This window comes from Sardina pilchardus, chromosome 1 (assembly GCF_963854185.1).
Source record: "Sardina pilchardus chromosome 1, fSarPil1.1, whole genome shotgun sequence".
NCBI classification, from domain to species: Eukaryota; Metazoa; Chordata; class Actinopteri; order Clupeiformes; family Clupeidae; genus Sardina; species Sardina pilchardus.
In genome coordinates this window covers 40,791,928-40,812,751 of record NC_084994.1, presented here as the reverse complement: position 1 = coordinate 40,812,751, position 20,824 = coordinate 40,791,928, and the positions used below count along the sequence as shown (strand labels likewise).

Sequence of the window (20,824 nt, the reverse complement as noted above, 5' to 3'; positions counted from 1 at the left end):
TTAACGAGGCGACAGAAAAAAGTCTGCCTTTTTTTTTTAAACGACAGACGAGCAATCTGAGAGAATACCTAGTACATCAGACAACTTACAGGGTCGCCGGTTGCCTGAGAAAAGGCCACCCATTCCCTTCAGGAAGAAAAAGATCATATTATTTGTTGTAAGCTATGACCACACACAAAAAATCAGTTTTGAAGTGCTTCTGCAGAATTAACATGCTCTCTATGTTACAAAGAGAAAAGGTCAGCGTACTGCTCCGTTAGATCGGTCAGGTAGTCAGTGAGTGGTGAAAGCTCCTCAGGCATCTCATTGGTGGTGGGTGCCATCAGATGACCTTCCTCTGAGGGCTGGACATTAAGGTGAGCCTTTGGAGCAGAGGCTGCTCAGGGCAATCGGAAGGTTATGAATGAACAAACAACAACATCAACATCATCAACAACAACAACAATAAACACAATCTGAACTTCTCCTGTATGTCAATCTTACTAATATACTTGAATAATTTCACTTTTCTGCTATTTAAATTATTTAAATACAGACACATGCAATATACCGTATTGAGAATCAGCGGAAATACTGTGACTGTTTGATTACCTTCACCAGGTGTGCCATGGTTCTCCATGGCATTAGTCCTCCCACTGGACTTCTGAATTTACTTAAAGACAAATCACAGAATATTTTACTCATCAGTATCAATCAGCTGATATAAAACAAAGCAATGTCTTTGAAAAATTAAAAAAAAAAAAAAAAAAGACAATACATTCTTAATGTATTCACAATCAAGTGTAAGCCAATAGCCTACTTCCAAAAGCCTATTTAGTTCCTTGTATCTTTTGAATAAACCTTTACACTTATTTACTGTCAAAATGAGGTGACACTTTGCTGCATGGAATATTTTTCATAGAATTTCGACATCTCCAAAGTAGCAGGTTATAACAGCGCTTCATTGTGACAGAATCAACAATATGTGTCCTATGTGGAATACAAAAGTGCTTTTGACACTTGTTGACATACCCATGCTAATGTTCTCTTATTAATGTTCTCATGACCCATGCTATGTTTGCAGTTAATCACAGTTATGTTTGTAGTTATGAACAAATCTTGGTTTATCACCTTTCAATATTTACGCAAGAAAGCAATATTGAATCAATGCATGTGAGAGTGAATCAAATTATTTGTGCTTCCCATTGGCTTACCTTATTTTCTGGCAGTGTCACATCTTACTTAGAAAGTCAGAGATCTCAAATTGACACATTGCTCTTCTCAAATAGTAAGAATGTCAGACTTTGATGTTGTGTATTATGACATCACAGTCACTAATCACCAAAGAGTGCTTTAGAATCGTTGCTGTTCACACCAAAAAAAAGGCCAAGAAATTGGAAGGGAAAAAAGAAAATATAGCATTTTAAGATGCTGGCCAGGGTTTGGCCAAAGACAGTTTACTGATGTTTATGGCATTGGAGAAGGTTACTGTAAAAACATAGCACACATTCCCTTCAAAGGCATAATGTTCCTCAGCTTGAACACTATACAATTCCACCGCTAGGGTGTGGTGTTGGTCCACTCACTCCTCAACCACTCTTGCTTTCTATGGGCAGTGCCTCGTTGCCTACTTAGCCAATCAAAGAAAGGATGTTACAAGGAAGTTCAATGGATAGCCAATCACTGACAAAGGGAAGCCGGCCACCGCTCTTGGTGGTTGATTCGCTCAGAAATCGTGTAGTCACTGTGGGCTTGAATTTCTTCTAACTGAAACTGTCCGTGCACAAAGACGGCAGTATAATTTTAAGGCTAAAAACGACAAACTTATACATTTCAAAATGGTGAGTAAATTAACTCTATGCTACTGAAGATCGCATATGTCTGTACAATAAGGGGTTGAACAATGACTGAATCACAGTTGAATTGTCCTGCTAACATGAATTAGCAAGTTAGCTAGGTTGGCTAAATGATGTCAGCTTAAAACATTTGTGTTGGTAAGCCATAACTGGTAAATTATCGCCTGTTTCTTATTTTGCAGAAAATATACATGTTCTAGGTCTTGTATGAATCCATTGAACTGAAGCCAGTTGTTAAAATAAAGGTTTTGAGACAGTCAACTTAGTTATGATAATTTGAGTGTTAGCAAGACATCTAACCTAGCAGCTCGCTAACGTTAGCCAACTTAGAAGTTACAGGCATCTGCTGCGAGCTAAATCGAAAGTGATGGTTTGTAGAAACCTGTGCTACTACCTAAACGAATGATGGATTCTAACGTTAATATTGCAGACAAATATCGTTGTTTGCCGCAGTTGGTTGCCTGAAGTGAACATTACCGCTAGCAGCTACTTACTTACCTGTTATGTTAGCTCTACTTTCATCACATTGCCAGTTATTTTCACTCGAGCTGTCAGTGTTTATCACAAAGCAAACTATGCCAGTAGGTAAATTAGCCATAGTCTCGTTGGTATCTTTTGACAGATGTAGGTGTGAAGATATTAATACAATATATTAATTTCTCCCGTGTGCTTGTAGTCTATTATGTCCTATAACGGAGGGGCCGTCATGGCCATGCGGGGCAAAGACTGTGTGGCCATCGCAGCAGACCGGCGGTTTGGGATTCAAGCACAGATGGTCACCACCGACTTCCAGAAAGTCTTTCCTATGGGAGACAGACTCTACATCGGCCTGGCGGGACTTGCAACTGACGTACAAACAGTGTATGTTTGCATTTGTCATTTTCTACCGTACTGTAATTTCACATTCATTACTAACGGTCAAGTATTAAATTGTAGCAGTTTATGGATTCTGCTCACTTTGTGTTAATGTTATCCTTGCCTTTTTTTTTTAGATCGCAAAGACTGAAGTTCCGTCTGAATCTGTATGAGCTGAAGGAGGGTCGTCAGATCAAACCAAAGACATTTATGAGCATGGTGTCCAACCTTCTCTACGAAAGGAGGTGTGTAGTTATGAAGTGTTCTTTTATGAGCAGCTGTACAGGGTCATTCATTCATTCATTCATCCATTCATTCAATCTTTATTTCGTGGGAGTTATTCTCACCAAGGGACCAACCTTAGACTGGAGATGCACTGTGTACTGGTTCTGTAGAGTAATTGTAGTTGTTAGTAGTAAGGTAGTAAGGTAAGGTAACCATATTCCGTTCAGTGCTCAGGCTGTAACACCATTCCGTACAATTGACACTTGTGATGGAATTAAGTGATGTGATGAAATTAAGCGATAAGCTACTGGAGTCTGAAGTTTACGCTGGTCAGTTACAGTGTTTTTTTAAGGCCTCTGATCCCGCTCCCCACCTCAAAACAGAAAATAAAGTTGTATTTATATGTAGGCGGCAAAGCTAGTCTGTCAGGTTTTCATGCTCTGATTTTTAGTTGTGATTTTGTCAATAGATTTGTACAGTTGTAGCCTCATTGACACCAGGCCTATCTCAATTGAGAGAGGTTAATTGATATACAACTTCCAGCAGGGGCGTGAAATTAAACCTAAATTGGTGCAATAAGTACCAAATTGTTTCAGAAGTGTAGAAATCTTGTAAACAAAGATTATAAATGTTGTTTACTCAGTCTCAAAGAAATACGCATCCATGTGGGATTAGCGATTGTATTTGCGTGCCCGAGTTTTGAAATGGGCTTCAGTGGTCTCTTGGCCAGGCGAAGTTCCAGAGCAAATCCCAAATTTGCAGAAAGTTCGTATCATGGGTATTCCAAGGCTAATATAGTGTGTATCGTTGGAGAAACAAGATGATGGATGTGTCGGTGCACCTGCCTTCCTAATCCACAATTGAAATGGTGCCCCCCTCCCCCCTCAGGTTTGGGCCTTACTACATTGAGCCCGTCATCGCTGGGCTGGACCCCAAGACCCTCGAGCCCTTCATCTGCTCCCTGGACCTCATCGGCTGCCCCATGGTGACGGAGGACTTTGTCGTGAGCGGCACGTGTTCAGAGCAAATGTACGGCATGTGCGAGTCTCTATGGGAGCCCGATCTGGTGAGTGAGCCGCCTCCAAGCAAACACACAGGGTCCTGGTTCCCTTAACATACAGGGTCACGGGTCCCTCTAAACACGCAGGGTCCTGGTTCCCCTAAACACGCAGGGTCCTGGTTCCCCTAAACACACAGGGTCCTGGTTCCCCTAAACACACAGGGTCCTGGTTCCCCTAAACACACAGGGTCCTGGTTCCCCTAAACACACAGGGTCCCGGGTCCCCTAAACACACAGGGTCCTGGTTCCCCTAAACACACAGGGTCCTGGTTCCCCTAAACACACAGGGTCCTGGTTCCCCTAAACACACAGGGTCCTGGTTCCCCTAAACACACAGGGTCCTGGTTCCCCTAAACACACAGGGTCCTGGTTCCCCTAAACACACAGGGTCCTGGTTCCCCTAAACACACAGGGTCCCGGGTCCCCCTAAACACACAGGGTCCCGGGTCCCCCTAAATATACAGGGTCCTGTGTCCTTCTGGCACTCGGTGTAAGTGGTGGAGAGTACCACACCACCTTTGACGAGTCTAACTTGTGATGACAGGTTTTCAAGAGAAGTGCTCTTTAGGTTTGTCTGGAAGTCTGTTGGCATTAAGTCAGTGCACACATCACATTACGTTAGCTAATCGCATCACGTCAACGCCTGTGCAGCCATGAATTGGCCCTTTTTCCTACCCTGTGATGTCCCTTTTATCCAGCTCCCCATCAGTGTTACCTTTTAAAGGTGCTTGTCTTAGAATGATGTTAGAGTATATGTATTGCACGGTAGGGCTGCAACGATTCTTCGAGTTACTCGATTAACTCGATTATGAAAATTCCTCGAGGCAAAACATCTGCCTCGAAGCCTGTGCAGCCATGAATTGGCCCTTTTTCCTACCCTGTGATGTCCCTTTTATCCAGCTGCCCATCAGTGTTACCTTTTAAAGGTGCTTGTCTTAGAATGATGTTAGAGTATATGTATTGCACGGTAGGGCTGCAACGATTCTTCGAGTTAATCGATTAACTCGATTATGAAAATTCCTCGAGGCAAAACATCTGCCTCGAAGCCTGTGCAGCCATGAATTGGCCCTTTTTCCTACCCTGTGATGTCCCTTTTATCCAGCTGCCCATCAGTGTTACCTTTTAAAGGTGCTTGTCTTAGAATGATGTTAGAGTATGTATTGCACGGTGAGTTCATGCTCTTACAAGACTTGTAGTGTCTTTCTAACCTGTATGTTCCCTCTGAAAGTGCTTGATGTTGACTGTTGTGAGAATAATATGAGTGAGTGTAGAAGTCTGCGGAAGTGGACTGCTCTGTGTGTGTACTTATTGAACATGCTGCCTTTCTTGCAGTGTGTGTTGCCGTGCTAATCTGTCTGTTTCTGTTGTGTGTCCACAGGGGCCCGATGACCTGTTTGAGACCATCTCCCAGGCCATGTTGAATGCTGTGGACAGGGACGCCGTCTCTGGCATGGGGGTTATCGTGCACGTCATGTGAGTCTACTCTATCTCTTCCCCATTACTCTTAAGTCCTCCCCCTGCATGTAACCTCTGCCATTACATCAGCTCAAATGATGTTTTTCACTTGAGCACCCACCCAGGCCCCAATCATCTTTTGAACTGATGTAATCTGACTTTAACTCTTTCCCCCATAAAGACGTCCCCCCCAAATCCTTAATGACTGGTTTTGACGGCCCCTTTGTTTCAATAATGACGCGATTTGACGACCAGTGTATATATACCTTAGTTAAATTACATGCAAGTAATTACATATTAAATAAACTGACCCTAATAAATTCATAGCTCAGTCTCATCTTTACAGAGATGTACCATATGTCTATATTTCAGTAAAATGTATGATGGTAAAAGTAATTTATATGGACTATATAATATATTCTGTATGCAATGCAAATATTTTCCATGGGTAGTAGCCCTAGTAAAATATATTTGGGTTGCTCCTAGTAGGCATCCAGGGGGGAAAGAGTTAATGTGATGTACTAGTAAATTGACGTGTCAAGAGTGACAGATAATGCTGAGTCGTCGACACAATGCTGCCATCTGGCTGTCACCAATTACTGCAAGTCACGTAAGCAATGACTGCTCCTCAGGATGCCCGATGTACACGTGTGCAGCACTGCAGATTTGGATCCCAAATACAGATGTCTGACATTGTAGTATGCTTTTCAGAAAATAGATGTCAGTCATCCAGTGCGAGCATTGAGAATAGCCTAATGGCTGAAACGTCTGCTCGCCCAGTAAAATAATCTTCTTCAGCAAAGACTTTGTCTATATTTTTTCAGAGTGCGAACCCTTCCTGCCTTTTCCAGTCGTCAATAAGCTGAAATAGTTTATTTATTTATTTTCAAATAAAACATGAAATTAGAAATGGTAAGATGAAACGAATCCTGCAAACCTGTCTCAAGTTGCAGGGTGTAAGGACACGTGGTTGAATACCGCTTGCAGTCTACCTTCTGTGTTATGTGCCCAGTTGGTCTCCAGAAATCAATAAGCTGAAATTGTTTTAAAACAAATTAAAACCTTAAATTAAAAATTGTAAAAGAACAACAAACCTGTTTCAAGTTGGAGGGTGTAGGGGGCAGGTGCTTGAACCTCGCTTGCGGTCTACCCTCTGTGTTATGTGACCAGTTGGTCTCAAGAAACTGACGTCGTTGTGTTGTGTGCCTTTTCTCCCACAGTGAGAAGGACAAGATCACCACACGCACCCTGAAGGCCAGAATGGATTAGACTCTCTCCACTACTGTTTTTCCTTCACCTCAACCTCACTTTTTATATGACAAAAGAACTGCTCATACTGTTTATCGTTTTCTTATTGGAGTTGCCCTGTTCATCAAATAATAAATCTCTAGTGTCCTGAAGACTGTCGGGCCCTGTGTCTTTAGTTGAAGAGAAATGTACGGTTTGAGTGCTGCACGAACAAAGCCTTCAGGCCTGTTCCTGGACGTCCCTGCATTGCAAGGCGTCTACTTCAAAGCATCCATCCCTGCCTTAACCCGACCTAATTGACTGGCTTGAATCATACATGTTTAGTTAACTGATTGCCATTCAGGTTTGCAGACGGGGCTGCTTGATGCAGATGAGGGGAAAAATATGCAGTAGCTGTATATCAAAGGATCAGGCTTTTCTAGTATGATTATATTACAGTATTGTGGTAGCCTAATGGAAATATACCAAGCAGGCTCTCTGATTGACTGACGCCTCTGCCTTCCAGGACCATATTTGTCCTCAATTCAACTTGTGCGGCTCCAGCAGCTTGCAGTGCAGTGAGGGGACACATTGATTTAGGATTAGGTGTAGATTTGGTGCCCTCTTGCAGAACAACATTTGCATGCCAGATCAATGCTCTGAATACTGGTTGAGTGGGTAACTTTCCACTGCCAGTGTGGGGGGGGGGGGGGAAAGGAAGAGTGCAGAGTATGCACATCCAAAACTTGCAGGTGCTTGATCGAAAACATATCTGAAGATGAAAGGATCTTTTGTCAGACAGTCAAAAATGTAATGCCTGACTAAGATCTTGAAAACGTGGAATGAAGTTTATGGGAGCATCTAACAACGGGCGGATCTGTGGTTAGTTCTGGGTCCTCCTCTATCTGATTCTGCAGCTAGGTGGACCTAGTTCTATGGACGGATCCGTGTGTAAACTGGGCCTGACTATATGACAGGACCGGACCCACAGATATGTATTGAGACTGATTTGCCATCACAGATCAGTAGATCATCTGAAGGGCACAAGGCTTCAGTTAATAAAAACAAACAAAGAGGCATGGGGCTGGGACTGCAAGGGGGCCTACTAGCTGTCCTCACCTTTTCATTTCAAACAAATGTGCAAAAAAAAGGACATTTACTAAGTACTCACAAAAAGTTCTTAATTTTGTAACAGAAAAAAAACTAGTTTACCCTGCATCTTGAGGTCCACTAGTAAACAACATCAACCGTATCAATCTAAGGCCCGACCGACGACTGGTGGCGTGCATCAGCATGTTTTGTGATTGAGATGCACTGATCAAACCGTTTGTATGGAGTGCGTGGATCCCACTTACATACCCCGTCACAGCAGCGTCACAGCATGATGGGGAGAGAGACTGATAAGACAAGACCCAACAAAGTTTACTCAGAATTCACCATTTACTGAGAGCTCTTGTGTGTGTTCGGAGAGTTGATGGTGAGTCCATTCTAGTGCTGGCATATTAATCATTAGTTTATGAGTTTTTTAAGACAACAAACTTCAATTTCTGACACCCTTTCCTCAGGCTTTGCACTGACTGACAACATTTGAGGTTTTTTTTTCTCTCTTCAGGCAACATTTCACAACATCATTTGTCTAGTTACCAACAATTTCAGTAAAACCAACTCTTTATAAAACAAACGTGAAAATAAAAAAAAGAATAAAACTCCCTTTAATATGCACTGGATCAGTTTTCAAGTAACTTCCTTTTCTAACGTATGTTGGTAACAAAACAATACTGTATACAAACACAAAAATGCTACATTAATGTAAACAAGATATAAAAATGATTCGCATGGTAATAAAACCAGTATATTTGCTTTTTCAAATTCCTCTTTTTTTTCTGATGTGGTTTCTTAATCCATTTTTGTTAACCGACCTCCATCAAGTTGACAGACACAATTGACTTCATACAAATATGGCAACATAACATTCAAACACTTACGTCCATTAAAAGAGATTAGTGGTTTTGGTGTTGGTGTTGACGTAGACGCGTGATGTCGGCTCTGTTTGACAGACATGCATTTTTGCCACTGCGTTCAACATTTGTTTTCCCTTGCACATGTTCCGAGCACATCCTTTTGTGTTTCCTCTATTTGAACTGGGGCTCGAGTCGGGAGGTGTGCACACACCACCGTCAGGTTGTTCCGCTGCAAGACCTCTTTTCGTTTTCTTTTTTTTTGTTGCGGCGGACTGTCACGAGATTTGACGGGCTCCAAAGTGTCTCTTCTCGTTTGCTCTCTCTTCCTTTTCTTTGTCCTCAGAGTGCTGTTTTAAGAGTGTGTGTATTGTGTTTTTTTTGTTTTGTTTTTTTAAAAGGAAAAAATAAATATAGATGAGCGCATGGACAGACACCAAAAAAAGAGAAGGGTAGCCAATAATAACAGGACTCTTACAGCTGAAGCCAAAACACACTTTCAAGGCATTAGTGAGAAGGTGCTGGCGTCAAAAGTAAAAAAAAAACAAAACAATATATATGAAATAAAATAAAAGTCTGGAGACGAGGAGAAGGGGAGGGCACGTTGTGTGGGAGAAAGGGCAGGAGGAACAGAGTCACTTTTTTCTTCTTTCTTTCCTTTGTTTCGTTCGGCACGGTTCCCAACCATCCCTCATTCCAGAGAAAGAGGCTGAAGAGAAGCTGGGCAACAAGTACAATAAGTTTGGGGGGCTTTTTTTTTTTTTTTTGCGGAGAGGTGGGGTGGAGCTGAAGCGTTGCTATTAGTGGCAGTCCAGTCTTCAACCCCCCCACCCAAACCTGCCCCCCCCTTGTGTTGCTCTTGTAGAGGGGCAGCGGGGGGTGGTGTGGTGGTGTGGTGGTGGTGGTGGTGGTAACAGCCTTGCTCCTGTGTCTATGTGCTATATGCCTTTAGAAGACTGAAAGGAAATAGGATTTTGGGGGGGGGGCGATGAGATGGGAGAGAAAGATGCGGAGATATAACACAGAGCGGAGGTACAGAGAGAGAAAGAGAGAAAGAATGATAGAGAAGGGAGAGAGAGAGAGAGAGAGAGAGAGAGAATGACAGAGAGAGAAGGAGAGACAGACAGAGAGAGAGGGAGAAGTGTGGAGGTCAACAAAAGTGCTGTAAGGAATCAGCTGCAGGTCTGTGGGTGTGGTGTGGGGTGGGGTGGGGTGGGGTGGGGTGGGGTGGGGTGTGGCGTGGCGAGGGCAGATCATCTAGGAGAGGATGTTGGACATGAACTCGTAGAACCGCTTGGAGTACTGTTCCGGGTTCACCGTGGAGATCTCAGCGCCAGCCTGTGGGAGACGGACACGGAGACAGAAACGAACAGCTCAGAGTCGTGACGCGGCGCGAAGGAACGGCAGAGTTCAGCTGGTGAATCACGGTGCCACCCATGTTGCCACCCAACACTTTAGATATAAATAGGGCAGAGGTGGCACCACACTATCATGCTCACAGCTTCCTACTTCCATTAAAGCGCCCGCCGCAGATGCCTTTTTACTACGCATGCTCTCTCTCCATTCTCGGACGAGTGTTTAATTGCAATATAACAAAATCTAATCAGCAGTCGAACTCAACGACTTTGTCGAAGGCCCCCCATTTTGTCAAATTACTTATTCGTGCACGTTTGACACGGATCAAAGCATCGCTGGCCGTCAATCTGCCACTTCTGGCGCTGCCATTTTGTTTTTTTGATTTAAGTGTTCACCTTTGCGGTTTTCGGGCAAACCATGTAAATGTAATTACATAAAGTATGAATGAGTAATCGGGCCATCGACTGACATTTCACACAAGGCTTTCTGGCTCATTTGGTTATTCATGTTCTGGCTGAGTCAGCAGCAGAGAACTTCTGCCTTGCAGCCCTGCCAGGAGTCTCAAGCCACTTGGGTCATGACTCTCATTATTCTAGCAGAGCCATTTCAAACCAGCTTTATAACGATCAAAGTATCGGGCAAACACCCATTAAAGCTAGCTTTATAGTGATAAAATAATGGTCAAAAGACCAATCACGCTGGCATTATAATGATTAAGTGATGGGGAGATGTTGTAGGCAATCTGTGCAGCCGCTGGCAACAATATGTTTCAGTCTGCAATGAACAATGACTCTGAACAAATGCAAGGGCCACAAAACCATTAACCAGAACTCTTTTCTTTTTCACTCACCGAGTGGCTTTATCTACTGCAGAGGCCGACCAAAAATACCCGCAAATATGTCTAGAGAGTGAGTATGTGTTGAGGCTCACCCCATGTTTCACAGTTTTGGCAGCGTGTGCAGCTTTCTTCTTCGCATCATAGTGTGTGAGGATGTCAATAATGGCCATAAAGTACACTTCCTTCTTCACCACACCTGAGACAGAGAGAGAGAGAGAGAGAGAGAGAGAGAGAGAGAGAGAGAGAGAGAGAGAGAAAGAGAGACTCAAGTCAAACTATCACACATCATGCCAACTCATGTATGCTACATATTATGGGCAGGTGAAGTCTGACAAAAATCACTTAATCATTAAAATATACACTACCGTTCAAAAGTTTGGGCTCCCTTCTGGGGACTGGGGGAACTTGCATTCCACTCCATTATACAGACAGAATACCAGCTAGTTTAGTTAAGAGATTAGTTGCATTTTTTTTTTATATCAGGGCAGCAATTTTCAGATTATGTGCTTACATAATTGCAAAAAGGTTCTCCAATGTTTTCTCAGCTAGCCTTTTAAAATGATATCAGATTAGTAAATTCAGATTAGTGAAAATCACATTAGAATGCGCCTTTGGAACACTGGATGAATGGTTGGTTGCTGATGATGGGCAATGTAGACATTGCTTTAAAGATCAGCCATTTCTTTCTTCAACTGTCATTCACAATATTACCTACTGATGAAAACAAGGACATTTTCTATGGGACCCAACACTTTTCAACGGCAGTGTATATGCAGAAAATAAACATGTAAGGGAGTATAGAGAGTGAAGTCCATATCAGTGTACCTAAGTACAGAAACATTGCATATACTATACACAGTATTATGCAATGTAGTACCGTAATTTCCCAACTATTAGCTGCGGCTTATACATTGATTTTGCTAAATTTCTTCAGCAAAGAGGTTAATACAGGGGGACTGTTAATATGGTTTTGTCTCTTTTAACTTGCATTAAAATATTGTCCTGCAGGAAATTACTGCAAATAAACAAGAGAGGGAGTCCGTGTATATCACTCGGCATGAATACTGTATCAATACACCCACTAACGGTCCTCTGCACTGACCATCGTGACTCTTGATGGCGTATACGTCCACCGACGGGTCAAACTCGCCAGGCCCGAAGAAGCCGCCGAAGTTGAGGGGGTTGCCGGGGCTGTCGGGTGGGGTGCCGAACGAGCCGGTCATGCCGCCGTCGCCGTCGTAGTCGTCCTCATCGCCGGCGGCGCCCTCCACCTCCATCTCCTCCTGCTCCGCCCGCTCCACGTCATGGATGCCCACCAGCAGGCTGTAGTCCATGATCTTCAGCGTGGCCAGGAACTAGAGAGAGAGAGAGGGAGAGAGAGAGAGAGAGAGAGAGAGGGAGAGAGGGAGAGAGGGAGAGAGAGAGAGAGGGAGAGAGGGAGAGGGGAAGAGGAAGAAGGAGAGAGGGAGAGAGAGAGATAGAGAGAGAAAGGGAGAGAGGAAGAGGAAGAAGGAGAGAGGGAGAGAGAGGGAGAGAGGGAGAGGGGAAGAGGAAGAAGGAGAGAGGGAGAGAGAGAGATAGAGAGAGAAAGGGAGAGGGGAAGAGGAAGAAGGAGAGAGAGAGAGAGAGAGAGAGAGAGAAAGAGAAAGAGAGAGGAAGGGAAAGAGAGAGAGAGGGAGGGGGAGGGAAGGAGGAAAGAAGAGTCAGTCAGTCAGGGTACACAAAGAGTAATAAAGATGTGGAGGATATGATGTATGAATATCACCGATTGATTTTAATGAAAGAGAGAAAACAAGACAGAAATAAAACAGCCAATGATGATTGACAAGTGAACGTGGAGGAAGAAGAGGAGGAGGAGGAGGAAGAGGAGGAGGGTATGGATGGCTATGCTTTTATCACTTGGACGTGAGACAACAAAGGTCAAAAGTTTCGAGCTATAATGAAGAGATGAGTCAGTGAGTCAACACAAAGAACCGTCTGAAGGAGCAGGAGGAGGGAGGAGATGGGGAGGTGTCTGGGTTTGCTTGCTTAAACATGAGAGTGAGAGAACCAGGGTCAACGATCCACAGAGAGATGGAGGAGGAAGAGGAGGAGGAGGAGGAGGAGGAGGAGGAGGAGGAGGAGGAGGAGGAATCTGAGAGGTGACTGGCACTATAGCACACAGCTAAATGGAATGACTCATACCTCTACGTCACGTTTTAACTTGTCCAGGAATAACTTTTTGTTGTCATCCCCAATCTGGAGCTTCTGGCCTTCATTCAGGAAGTCGTTGTCTTTGAAGGTCGGAAGGTCTTTCGCCTGAGAAGAAGTTATTTTAAAAATAGATTTTTAGATATAATACATATGATTCAAAAAGGTAGTCATAGATAATTATCAGTCTCTATATAAAAACATTTTCAGTGAGGACTTTTTGGGCAACTGAATTTTGCCTGAGAGTTAAACATGTTGTGGGATAACATGTTGTGGGTTGAAGCAAAGGCTTACCTTCTCCTTGTCACTGGCTTCCCTGGACACTGTAGACCCCTAGAAAAACAAGAGAAACGTTTTTCAGACAATTCAGCAGACAGATTTATTTGATATACTTGTAATAACATAGCTACAATATTTCCCAGATGACAGAATAAATGCAATAATGGTTACAGTGGTAACCAATAAATGAAGATGCAAAAAAACAGTTCCATCTTCACAAATGTGCAAATTATGTTTTATTGTCAATCCCAGGTGATTTCTACCAAAAAGTTTTAAAGTAAATTAAATCAAATCAACAGTTTGACTGATATCAAGTTAAAAAATAATCGAAATACTAGTGGTGGGGGAAAAAATTGATTCTGTTCAGTTTCGCGATATTTTGTGCATGCAATTATATCGATACTAGTAGCTCAAAGTATCGCAATACTTAATTATAGAATTGAATGATCTATTTTACTTTTATTTGAGTCGAATTTACTTAGGGTTTACTCTGATCACATTCAATTGGCTGAAATATATAGATAGATAGATAGATAGATAGATAGATAGATAGATAGATAGATAGATACTTTATTGATCCCCAAGGGGAAATTCAAGATATTACGCTCAAGATATTACAAGGTGGCGCTTGTTGTGGCGTTTCATTGTGCATTCAACGGCAATTTCAAATAAAAATGGCTTCACAATCACAACCTGTTGTGAAAGTGTATTTCGGTTTTCAACAAAAAGCAAATAGTAAGGACCTTGATATGCACCATGCCATGACAAAGTGAGTTGAACAGTGTTATTTTCCTTATTTTTTGTAATGCCTTTAAATAATATGAGAGACATGAATAGCAATAAATCGCAGAATCGAATCGCAATACTTGTTGTATCGCAATATGTTTAGAATAGCAATAATATCGAATTTTGGCCCAAATATCGCAATAGTATAGAATTGTCATTCTTTTGCCAATTCCCACCCCTACTAAATACACTCCTTTAAATTCATAAAATAATGGACTCTGTTATGCATCTGAACCTTTCAAATGATCCCCAACTACCCCCCTTAAATGAATTCCTTATCGTTTGATACAGAGAGTCCCGCAGACAGTTTGAAGTACTGCTTTTATTATTACAGTATATTATCTTTAGTGAGGGCAATGAAATGCCCCTTCAGAGAAAGGACTTGAGTCCAACATCACCACACAAGTCAACAACAATGCTGATCCAAACAAACAATCTACTCTGTGAAGCATTTGACACCGATGTGATGCACTGTTGAAGAATGAGGGAGAAACAAGCTGGAGGAAAGCGATCCCCTCCAGGGCCGCACAAGCTCATTACCGCTCAGAAATCGAAATTGGATTTGGTGGAGTCGAGCGCAGGCTACGTGATGAGACTGAACTGAGCGAAACAAACAAACAAACAAACGTAATGAAATACCACTTGCTGCCGCCACCACCCCAGGCACCTTTCCTTATCTGACCGGCTGACAGTGAGGATGAAAAGGCTGAGCAAGTCATGAGGATGACGAGGCAGCTCCTTTCTAAAACCATGCCGCTTCATACGCAATCACAGTCCCACGTCTGCCACCCGCAACAATGGACACTAATGTCACGCTTTAAGCCAAGTTGATGCTCCCTTTCCATTCAAATGGATACCTTGATGCCTTTGGTCAGCATTCATAAGCTAGAAGTTAACAGACAAAATAGAGAGAGAAATTAGAACTTTCCACCATTGAGGAGTTAACGTCAGGGAGAATTATTTTTTAAATAAAAGGCTGCAGCAAACGTGATTGTCATTAGCAGGACCAGACCAGTTATCATCGCCAGAATATTGAAGAAAATAAAATAATAGTTGTACGTGACTTTTTCCCCAATACATATGTAATCACGAAAACATTACAGTTATACTGTGTGGTGTAGGTGTGATGTCAAATTAGGCGAGGTGTACTGCCCATGTAGGCTCCAGGTGGCACCATAACAATCAGACGTACCTTCAGGTCGTATTTGCGATGCACGGTGAGCCGGTGGCTGAAGACGTTGCGCGTCACCACCATGTACGTCTCCACGCCGTCAACCGTTAGCCGGTACATCCCTAAGAACTGCGGGAGCAGCGTGTTGCCATGACATTCCACGATGAACTGTGAGCATCCGGAAGAGAGGAGAATCAATCAGGAGCAGGGAGAACAAATTCACACAGCTCATAGAGAACCGCTGAATACATAGAACCCATTGGGAACATAATGGCTATAAAATCGCTGAATACTTAGAACCCATTGGGAACATAATGGCTATATAACCGCTGAATACATAGAACCCAACGGGAACATAATGGCTATAGAACAGCTGAATACATAGAACCCATCGGGAACATAATGGCTATAGAATTGCTAAATACATAGAACCCAGCGGCAACATAATGGCTATAAAAATCGCTGAATAATGTATGCTTGTGTTTTTCCAGGGCAGGTGCTGTCTGAGTTATTTCCATACTGAATTATGCAAAATGTTTCTATAGATGTCTTATATTTTCAGTTCTTTCGAAAAATGTCATTCATGGGGTACTAGGTACAAACGGTGGCCAAGCAGCGGCCTCTCACCTGGTGGTATTTCTTGAGGATGTTGTGCATCTCGGCGATGTCCTCACTGGAGACGGTCTTGATGACGAAGTGCCGGTCGTACGTGGACAAGAAGCGGTTTCCGAAGCGGCCCTGCGAGTCACTGTTGAGGGGAGCGCTCCTCGTCAACGAGTTCTGCACCAATCAGAGACAGAGCGGGGCGTTAGAGGCGATCAGTGGATGGAGAACGCAGGAGAGGGAACGAGGGAGAAAAAGAAGTGAATAGATAGATGGATGGATGGATGGGTGGGTGAATGGATGGATGGGTGGATGAATGGATGGATGGGTGGATGAAGGAAAAAACAAGTGGCTGATGAAAAAGGATGCTAAGTTCAAGTCTTGGGCTGTCTGAGTTGCAAAGTGCCTTGAGACATAATCATATGTGATTTGACAGCATATATTTATATGGTAAGGAACTAAACTAAAACTGAACTGAACTGAATAGCCAGAGGTGAGATTAGATGAGGATGACAAGAAGATGAAAGGGGATTCAGAACACACAGAGGAGTCTCCATCAGAGAAGTAGACACCAGACGGTGACAGTGAGGACGTGGGGCATGGAAACCGAACCGGCACGCAGCCGGCGCTACAGCAGCGCTACAGGACTCTCAGGTAGCTACTTCAAAATAGCAACTTAACTGGGGGAAAGGCCAGACGGAGGGGTGCGTACAGATTTGGGGAGAGCACAAACGGAGGGGCAGTGGGCTGATACAGGAGATGCAAGGAACACACACACACAAGTTAAGTATTATAGAGGTGAGTGTGTGTGGGGGGGTGCTCTGGCACGGATCAAGACATTTCAGAGGTGAGGGCCATGTGGATGCCCCCCCCCCCACAACCACACAACACACCCACACACACACATCCACCCACCCACCCACACACACACACACACAAACACACACACAGAGAGAGAGAGAGAAAGTTCCAAGTAGTGAGTGGCCAATTAACAACTTTCTCCAGATTAAGGAATGACAAATGGGCTCCTAGTACTTAGAGGAGCTTAATCACTGCGGCCCTACTTGGGCCGAGGAGATAAATCACCGAGGAACACAATCCTGGCCCGCGTCCAGTGGCCAGTTAACGACGCTGGGGCTGATTACCATTCCGCACGGCTCCAAGAGATCAGACACAACTGAACGCGTCCCACAGAAAAGCTTCCACAGACCGGACATCGCTCCCTCACCTGGTAGTCCTGGTCATCGATGCCGAAGCGTTCCCTCAGATTGCGGAACACCATGGGGCAATACTCCTTGAATTTGAAGCGGCTCGGCAGGTTTTCCCTGCAGAAGACAGGAATGTGGTGAAGAGACATCCAGACGTCACAGAAGCATGACATTTCTTTAGACGTAGTTCTTGCAGTACAGGGGACATGCTTTACGCGAGACACACACGAGAGTGACAAGTGAGAAGGCCTGAGACGTACTTGTTAAATAGGTGGTTGTCCACTTTGATCTTGCTGTAGGCTTTAAAATCATCAGGCATTAGCATAACTGGGACAGGGACGTTGCTCAGCTCGTTGATCTGCAACACAGACATGGAGAAATGGGTGAATTGATTCAGTAGAGAACAGACAGACAGACACACACACACACACGCACACACACTTGTGCGCACACACACACATTGTTATTGACTGCATCTAGGTACACTGTGCTGCTCAATGTGAATCTGAATTTTCCAAAACAGTCATTACATTTGTGATAAAAACTGTAATCATGCATGCTACGAGCGTAGGCAGAAATCCATGGATGAATCAGTAAAAAACATAAGAACGAAAAACACCCAAAGTGGACCGCAGCCTAAGCTCCATTAAAAGGAAAGCATAGTTATAAAAAGATCCACTTAAACACAAATGTCAAACACCAGCCCAAACGTCACCTTACTAAGCTGGCTTTCCCTCAGTTTCCTCCCCAGCAATCAGTTTGAGAGGACAAGAAACCCACACAAAGAAATATTCAATTACAAACACAGCCTAACCTACCCCATTTTCCAAGCTTTAAAGTGCCTTTTTGACTAAATAAATAAATAAATAAATAAAGTGTTATTGATAGTGCGATAATTCACAATAAGACATGACAGGGGTCAGGGTTCGCCCCAATGGGATATGATGATATTGATGTCAGGGTTGAATCCAAGCACCATAGACAGTGGCAGCAATAATCATGGAAGCCATTATTTACATTATAGTTCTGCAGGCTCATGCAGGCTGTCTGATCAATTGTGTTGCACCATGCACCAATACTACAAAGGTATCGTGACACCCTCAAACCAGACATTTTATTTGTATTGACACTTAATGAATGTTTTTTTAATCAATTTTTGTAATCAGTCAGGAAAATAAGTCATAATATTGGCAATGTGACAACAATACTGATCAGTGCTAGATAGCCTGAGTGTTGCTGCCAATCACTTGGTTTCATCTTATTGATGTAGCACAGGTAACGCAGTTTTGTTCCGGATTTTAGAACGACTCTTCCTTGTTTGACTGACTGATAAACATTACAAAGTTATTCAAATGTTTTCCTCTCTTTTTTTGCCAATCCTTTTCTCAACTTGTGCATGAACCTGAGAAAAAACAGTCTGCTTCTAATCTTTGCAAGCATGTATGTATACCAGTATTTTGAATACAGGCCTAATTCATTCCTGAAATTCCTCAGAAAACCAAACTGGTATGATTTGATATGAATATGTTTGTGAACAGCCTAACATTTTAAAAAAATGTGGCTATCAGCTCATTCATGTGATAGGGTTCATAGCAGACGATGAGACAAAAAAGTCAACCTCTCAGCAATACATTAAGCACATTAAGTGCCTGTAAACATTATTAGGTACACGGTGCTGCTCTCAGCTCCTCTTTCAGTTATTACTGTCTAGATCAGCAAAAAAACTGCAAACGCATGACAGGTTGTTGGTGTCTGGCATATGACTCAGGTTTTTCCCTGAAAGCATTTATGTTTGGTTATCACCATCTAACATTCTGACAGTAAGGTTTGTTATGTGGCAGTCACAGCATTGTGTATACAAAAGTGGTTTAGAATTCCAGGCGCTGGGTGATGTGTGTTGCCTGGCCGTTTGTGCAACTAAAGCAGAGTTAGACCATGAGGTAGTACACTGCTTGAGTCGTGCATGGGATACTAAAAGCTCCTACGGCGCTTTCAGTGGTCTCACTTAACGAGCAGTCTACGGGTCTGATGGAGGGAAGAGACCGATATCATTAAATGCACTCATTGCACTTTGACTGTTGATGTATTTTAAAACGTGCTGAATTTGAGTATTACTCAATGTAAGTTTTAGGAGCAATTAGATTATTAAAATCAAACGAAAACGGCGTTGCTATCAGTGCCGAGCACTACAAACAATGGAAAGCAAATCGAGTCACACCCCTTTTCAATACAACCTAAGACGCACGAGAGACACCACTCCTGAGACCGTAGCGGTGACATGCAGGCGTTAAGTCGTGCAAGTTGCGCTCCAAGACATTTCCAATGCCCTTGCCAACGAAGAGTATTTATATATCTGTCCAGACTGACACCTAAGCCGCCAGCTTCTTATTCGAGAAGTGGCTGTTTCGAAACCCTGAGATCTAACTTGTCTGAGCCATTAGTTCAGAGACTTTTACGTTAGCTTGTGTTAGCCCACATAACGAACCTGAGAAGTTTTCAACACAGAGCTGTAATAATATAACAATAATAGCGTAATACATTTAATTAAATGTTGATGAATGTATGTATTTTCATGTTTGCAACTTAAAGATGAGATTTTTCCCCAGTAAGAGGTTGCAGTTGGCTAACTGACGTTAGTCTGTCTAACGTTAGATGTCTAGTTTCTGACTAGCAAACATTAGCAATAATGAATGTAGGATGCAAGTTAGCTGCCATTATTTACCGTATGGTTGACACCCCACATTAGAACGCTCAGAATGGGTTCGCTTGCACGGAAAAGTTTTACTTTCTGTCCAATAAAATGTTTCTTTTTCGTCTTCGTTTTGCTGGCGCTCACCGGCCCTGTGCTCGTACAATTGGATGACATGTCTCTTCAAGTGAATATTAGGCAACGCAGACAGCAAGGGAGCTAGCAAGTCGGCTAGCAAGCCAGCTAATCTGTAGCTGGATACGAAATGGACAGCAAAATTGAAGATGACAAGTACTTGGCAATCTATAAGTTCATTATCGGATATGCAAGTTGTCCCAGTAGCAATTTCCTGGAGAAAAAGAGGGTTCCTGAAGAAAATTAACGGGATTGCATTTTGCGCCGTCACCACCCTTCCTCTGCTGCAGGCCACGGATCAGTCCGGAGCGGCGCACAGACCAGCTGGCATAGATAGCTAGCGTAGCTAGCTAGCCGGCCATCTAACCAACGGTAAGCAGGCTTGACTGCAGCCACGGTTGAGTCTTCGCAGGCAAACAAACTGCCGCTGAATAAAACGCCTACTCTCCGTTGCAGTTCCAGACAAAACAAAAAGGAAAATGTTTTTTTAGAAGTTTAATAATCCCATTTTGATGAGCTTCATATAGTTGTCACCAGCTTCGGGATCTCCCCAAGATGGCGTCCACGGTACATTCTGTGCTGAAGCGCACCTACAACTGGTGAACAGCAGAACTGCCGTGTCTGACTGTTGCTCTTGTTGCGTGCATTAATCACACCCGGCTTCAGATGCACTGAATCAATCAGCTACCAAGGAGGGTGGGGTCATAATTTTGGTGACCAGGGCACAGTCTTCGAAATGTAATCTGAGTAAATGTATATATTTAACTATATAATGCAGAGCACGCTGGAAAGCAAACTTCCCTATACTATTATGCAGCCTCTTTGTAGAACTGATCTGAATTGGTCTTACTTTTGTTATAAACAACGCCATTTTTAAATTATGCCTATCCCCTTCCACTCACACAGAACAAACTTTAAAAATCTTGAAAAGCAGCCTACCTTATTTTTGTGATC

The 20,824-nt window shown here is 43.2% G+C and overlaps 2 protein-coding genes and 1 long non-coding RNA gene across 3 annotated transcripts; 1 reads left to right on the top strand and 2 right to left on the bottom strand.

Moving 5' to 3' along the window:
• Positions 1–255: 255 nt before the first annotated feature.
• LOC134092164 (uncharacterized) lies at positions 256–1,253 on the bottom strand. Its single transcript, XR_009940172.1, has 3 exons — positions 1,194–1,253; positions 592–652; positions 256–376 (listed from the first exon to the last, which is right to left on the bottom strand). It is a non-coding gene; the product is annotated as an uncharacterized LOC134092164 (long non-coding RNA).
• A 407-nt stretch (positions 1,254–1,660) lies between these two features.
• psmb3 (proteasome 20S subunit beta 3) lies at positions 1,661–6,830 on the top strand. Its single transcript, XM_062544331.1, has 6 exons — positions 1,661–1,820; positions 2,512–2,696; positions 2,828–2,935; positions 3,804–3,981; positions 5,354–5,448; positions 6,651–6,830. Exons 1-6 carry the CDS (start codon positions 1,818–1,820, stop codon positions 6,697–6,699), a joined length of 618 nt encoding a protein of 205 aa, XP_062400315.1. The 5' UTR covers positions 1,661–1,817; the 3' UTR covers positions 6,700–6,830.
• Positions 6,831–8,353: 1,523 nt separating this feature from the next.
• Positions 8,354–20,492, bottom strand: LOC134091136 (phosphatidylinositol 5-phosphate 4-kinase type-2 beta). Its single transcript, XM_062544309.1, has 10 exons — positions 19,769–20,492; positions 17,307–17,404; positions 17,067–17,163; positions 15,863–16,015; positions 15,257–15,403; positions 13,294–13,332; positions 12,994–13,107; positions 11,912–12,164; positions 10,902–11,005; positions 8,354–9,953 (listed from the first exon to the last, which is right to left on the bottom strand). The coding sequence occupies exons 1-10, from the start codon at positions 19,910–19,912 to the stop codon at positions 9,873–9,875; spliced, it is 1,230 nt and encodes a 409-aa protein (XP_062400293.1). The 5' UTR covers positions 19,913–20,492; the 3' UTR covers positions 8,354–9,872.
• Between the last annotated feature and the right edge of the window lie 332 nt (positions 20,493–20,824).

Excerpts from the sequence above, each read along its gene's own strand:
- psmb3 (XM_062544331.1), top strand. Across the intron at positions 2,697-2,827 it reads GCAACTGACGTACAAACAGT|ATCGCAAAGACTGAAGTTCC; the intron begins GTATGTTTGCAT and ends TTTTTTTTTTAG. Across the intron at positions 2,936-3,803 it reads AACCTTCTCTACGAAAGGAG|GTTTGGGCCTTACTACATTG; the intron begins GTGTGTAGTTAT and ends CTCCCCCCTCAG.
- LOC134091136 (XM_062544309.1), bottom strand. The coding sequence starts at position 19,912 with ATGTCATCCAATTGTACGAGCACAGGGCCGGTGAGCGCCAGCAAAACG. Across the intron at positions 16,016-17,066 it reads TCGATGACCAGGACTACCAG|AACTCGTTGACGAGGAGCGC; the intron begins GTGAGGGAGCGA and ends TGATTGGTGCAG. Across the intron at positions 12,165-12,993 it reads AGTTAAAACGTGACGTAGAG|TTCCTGGCCACGCTGAAGAT; the intron begins GTATGAGTCATT and ends CTCTCTCTCTAG.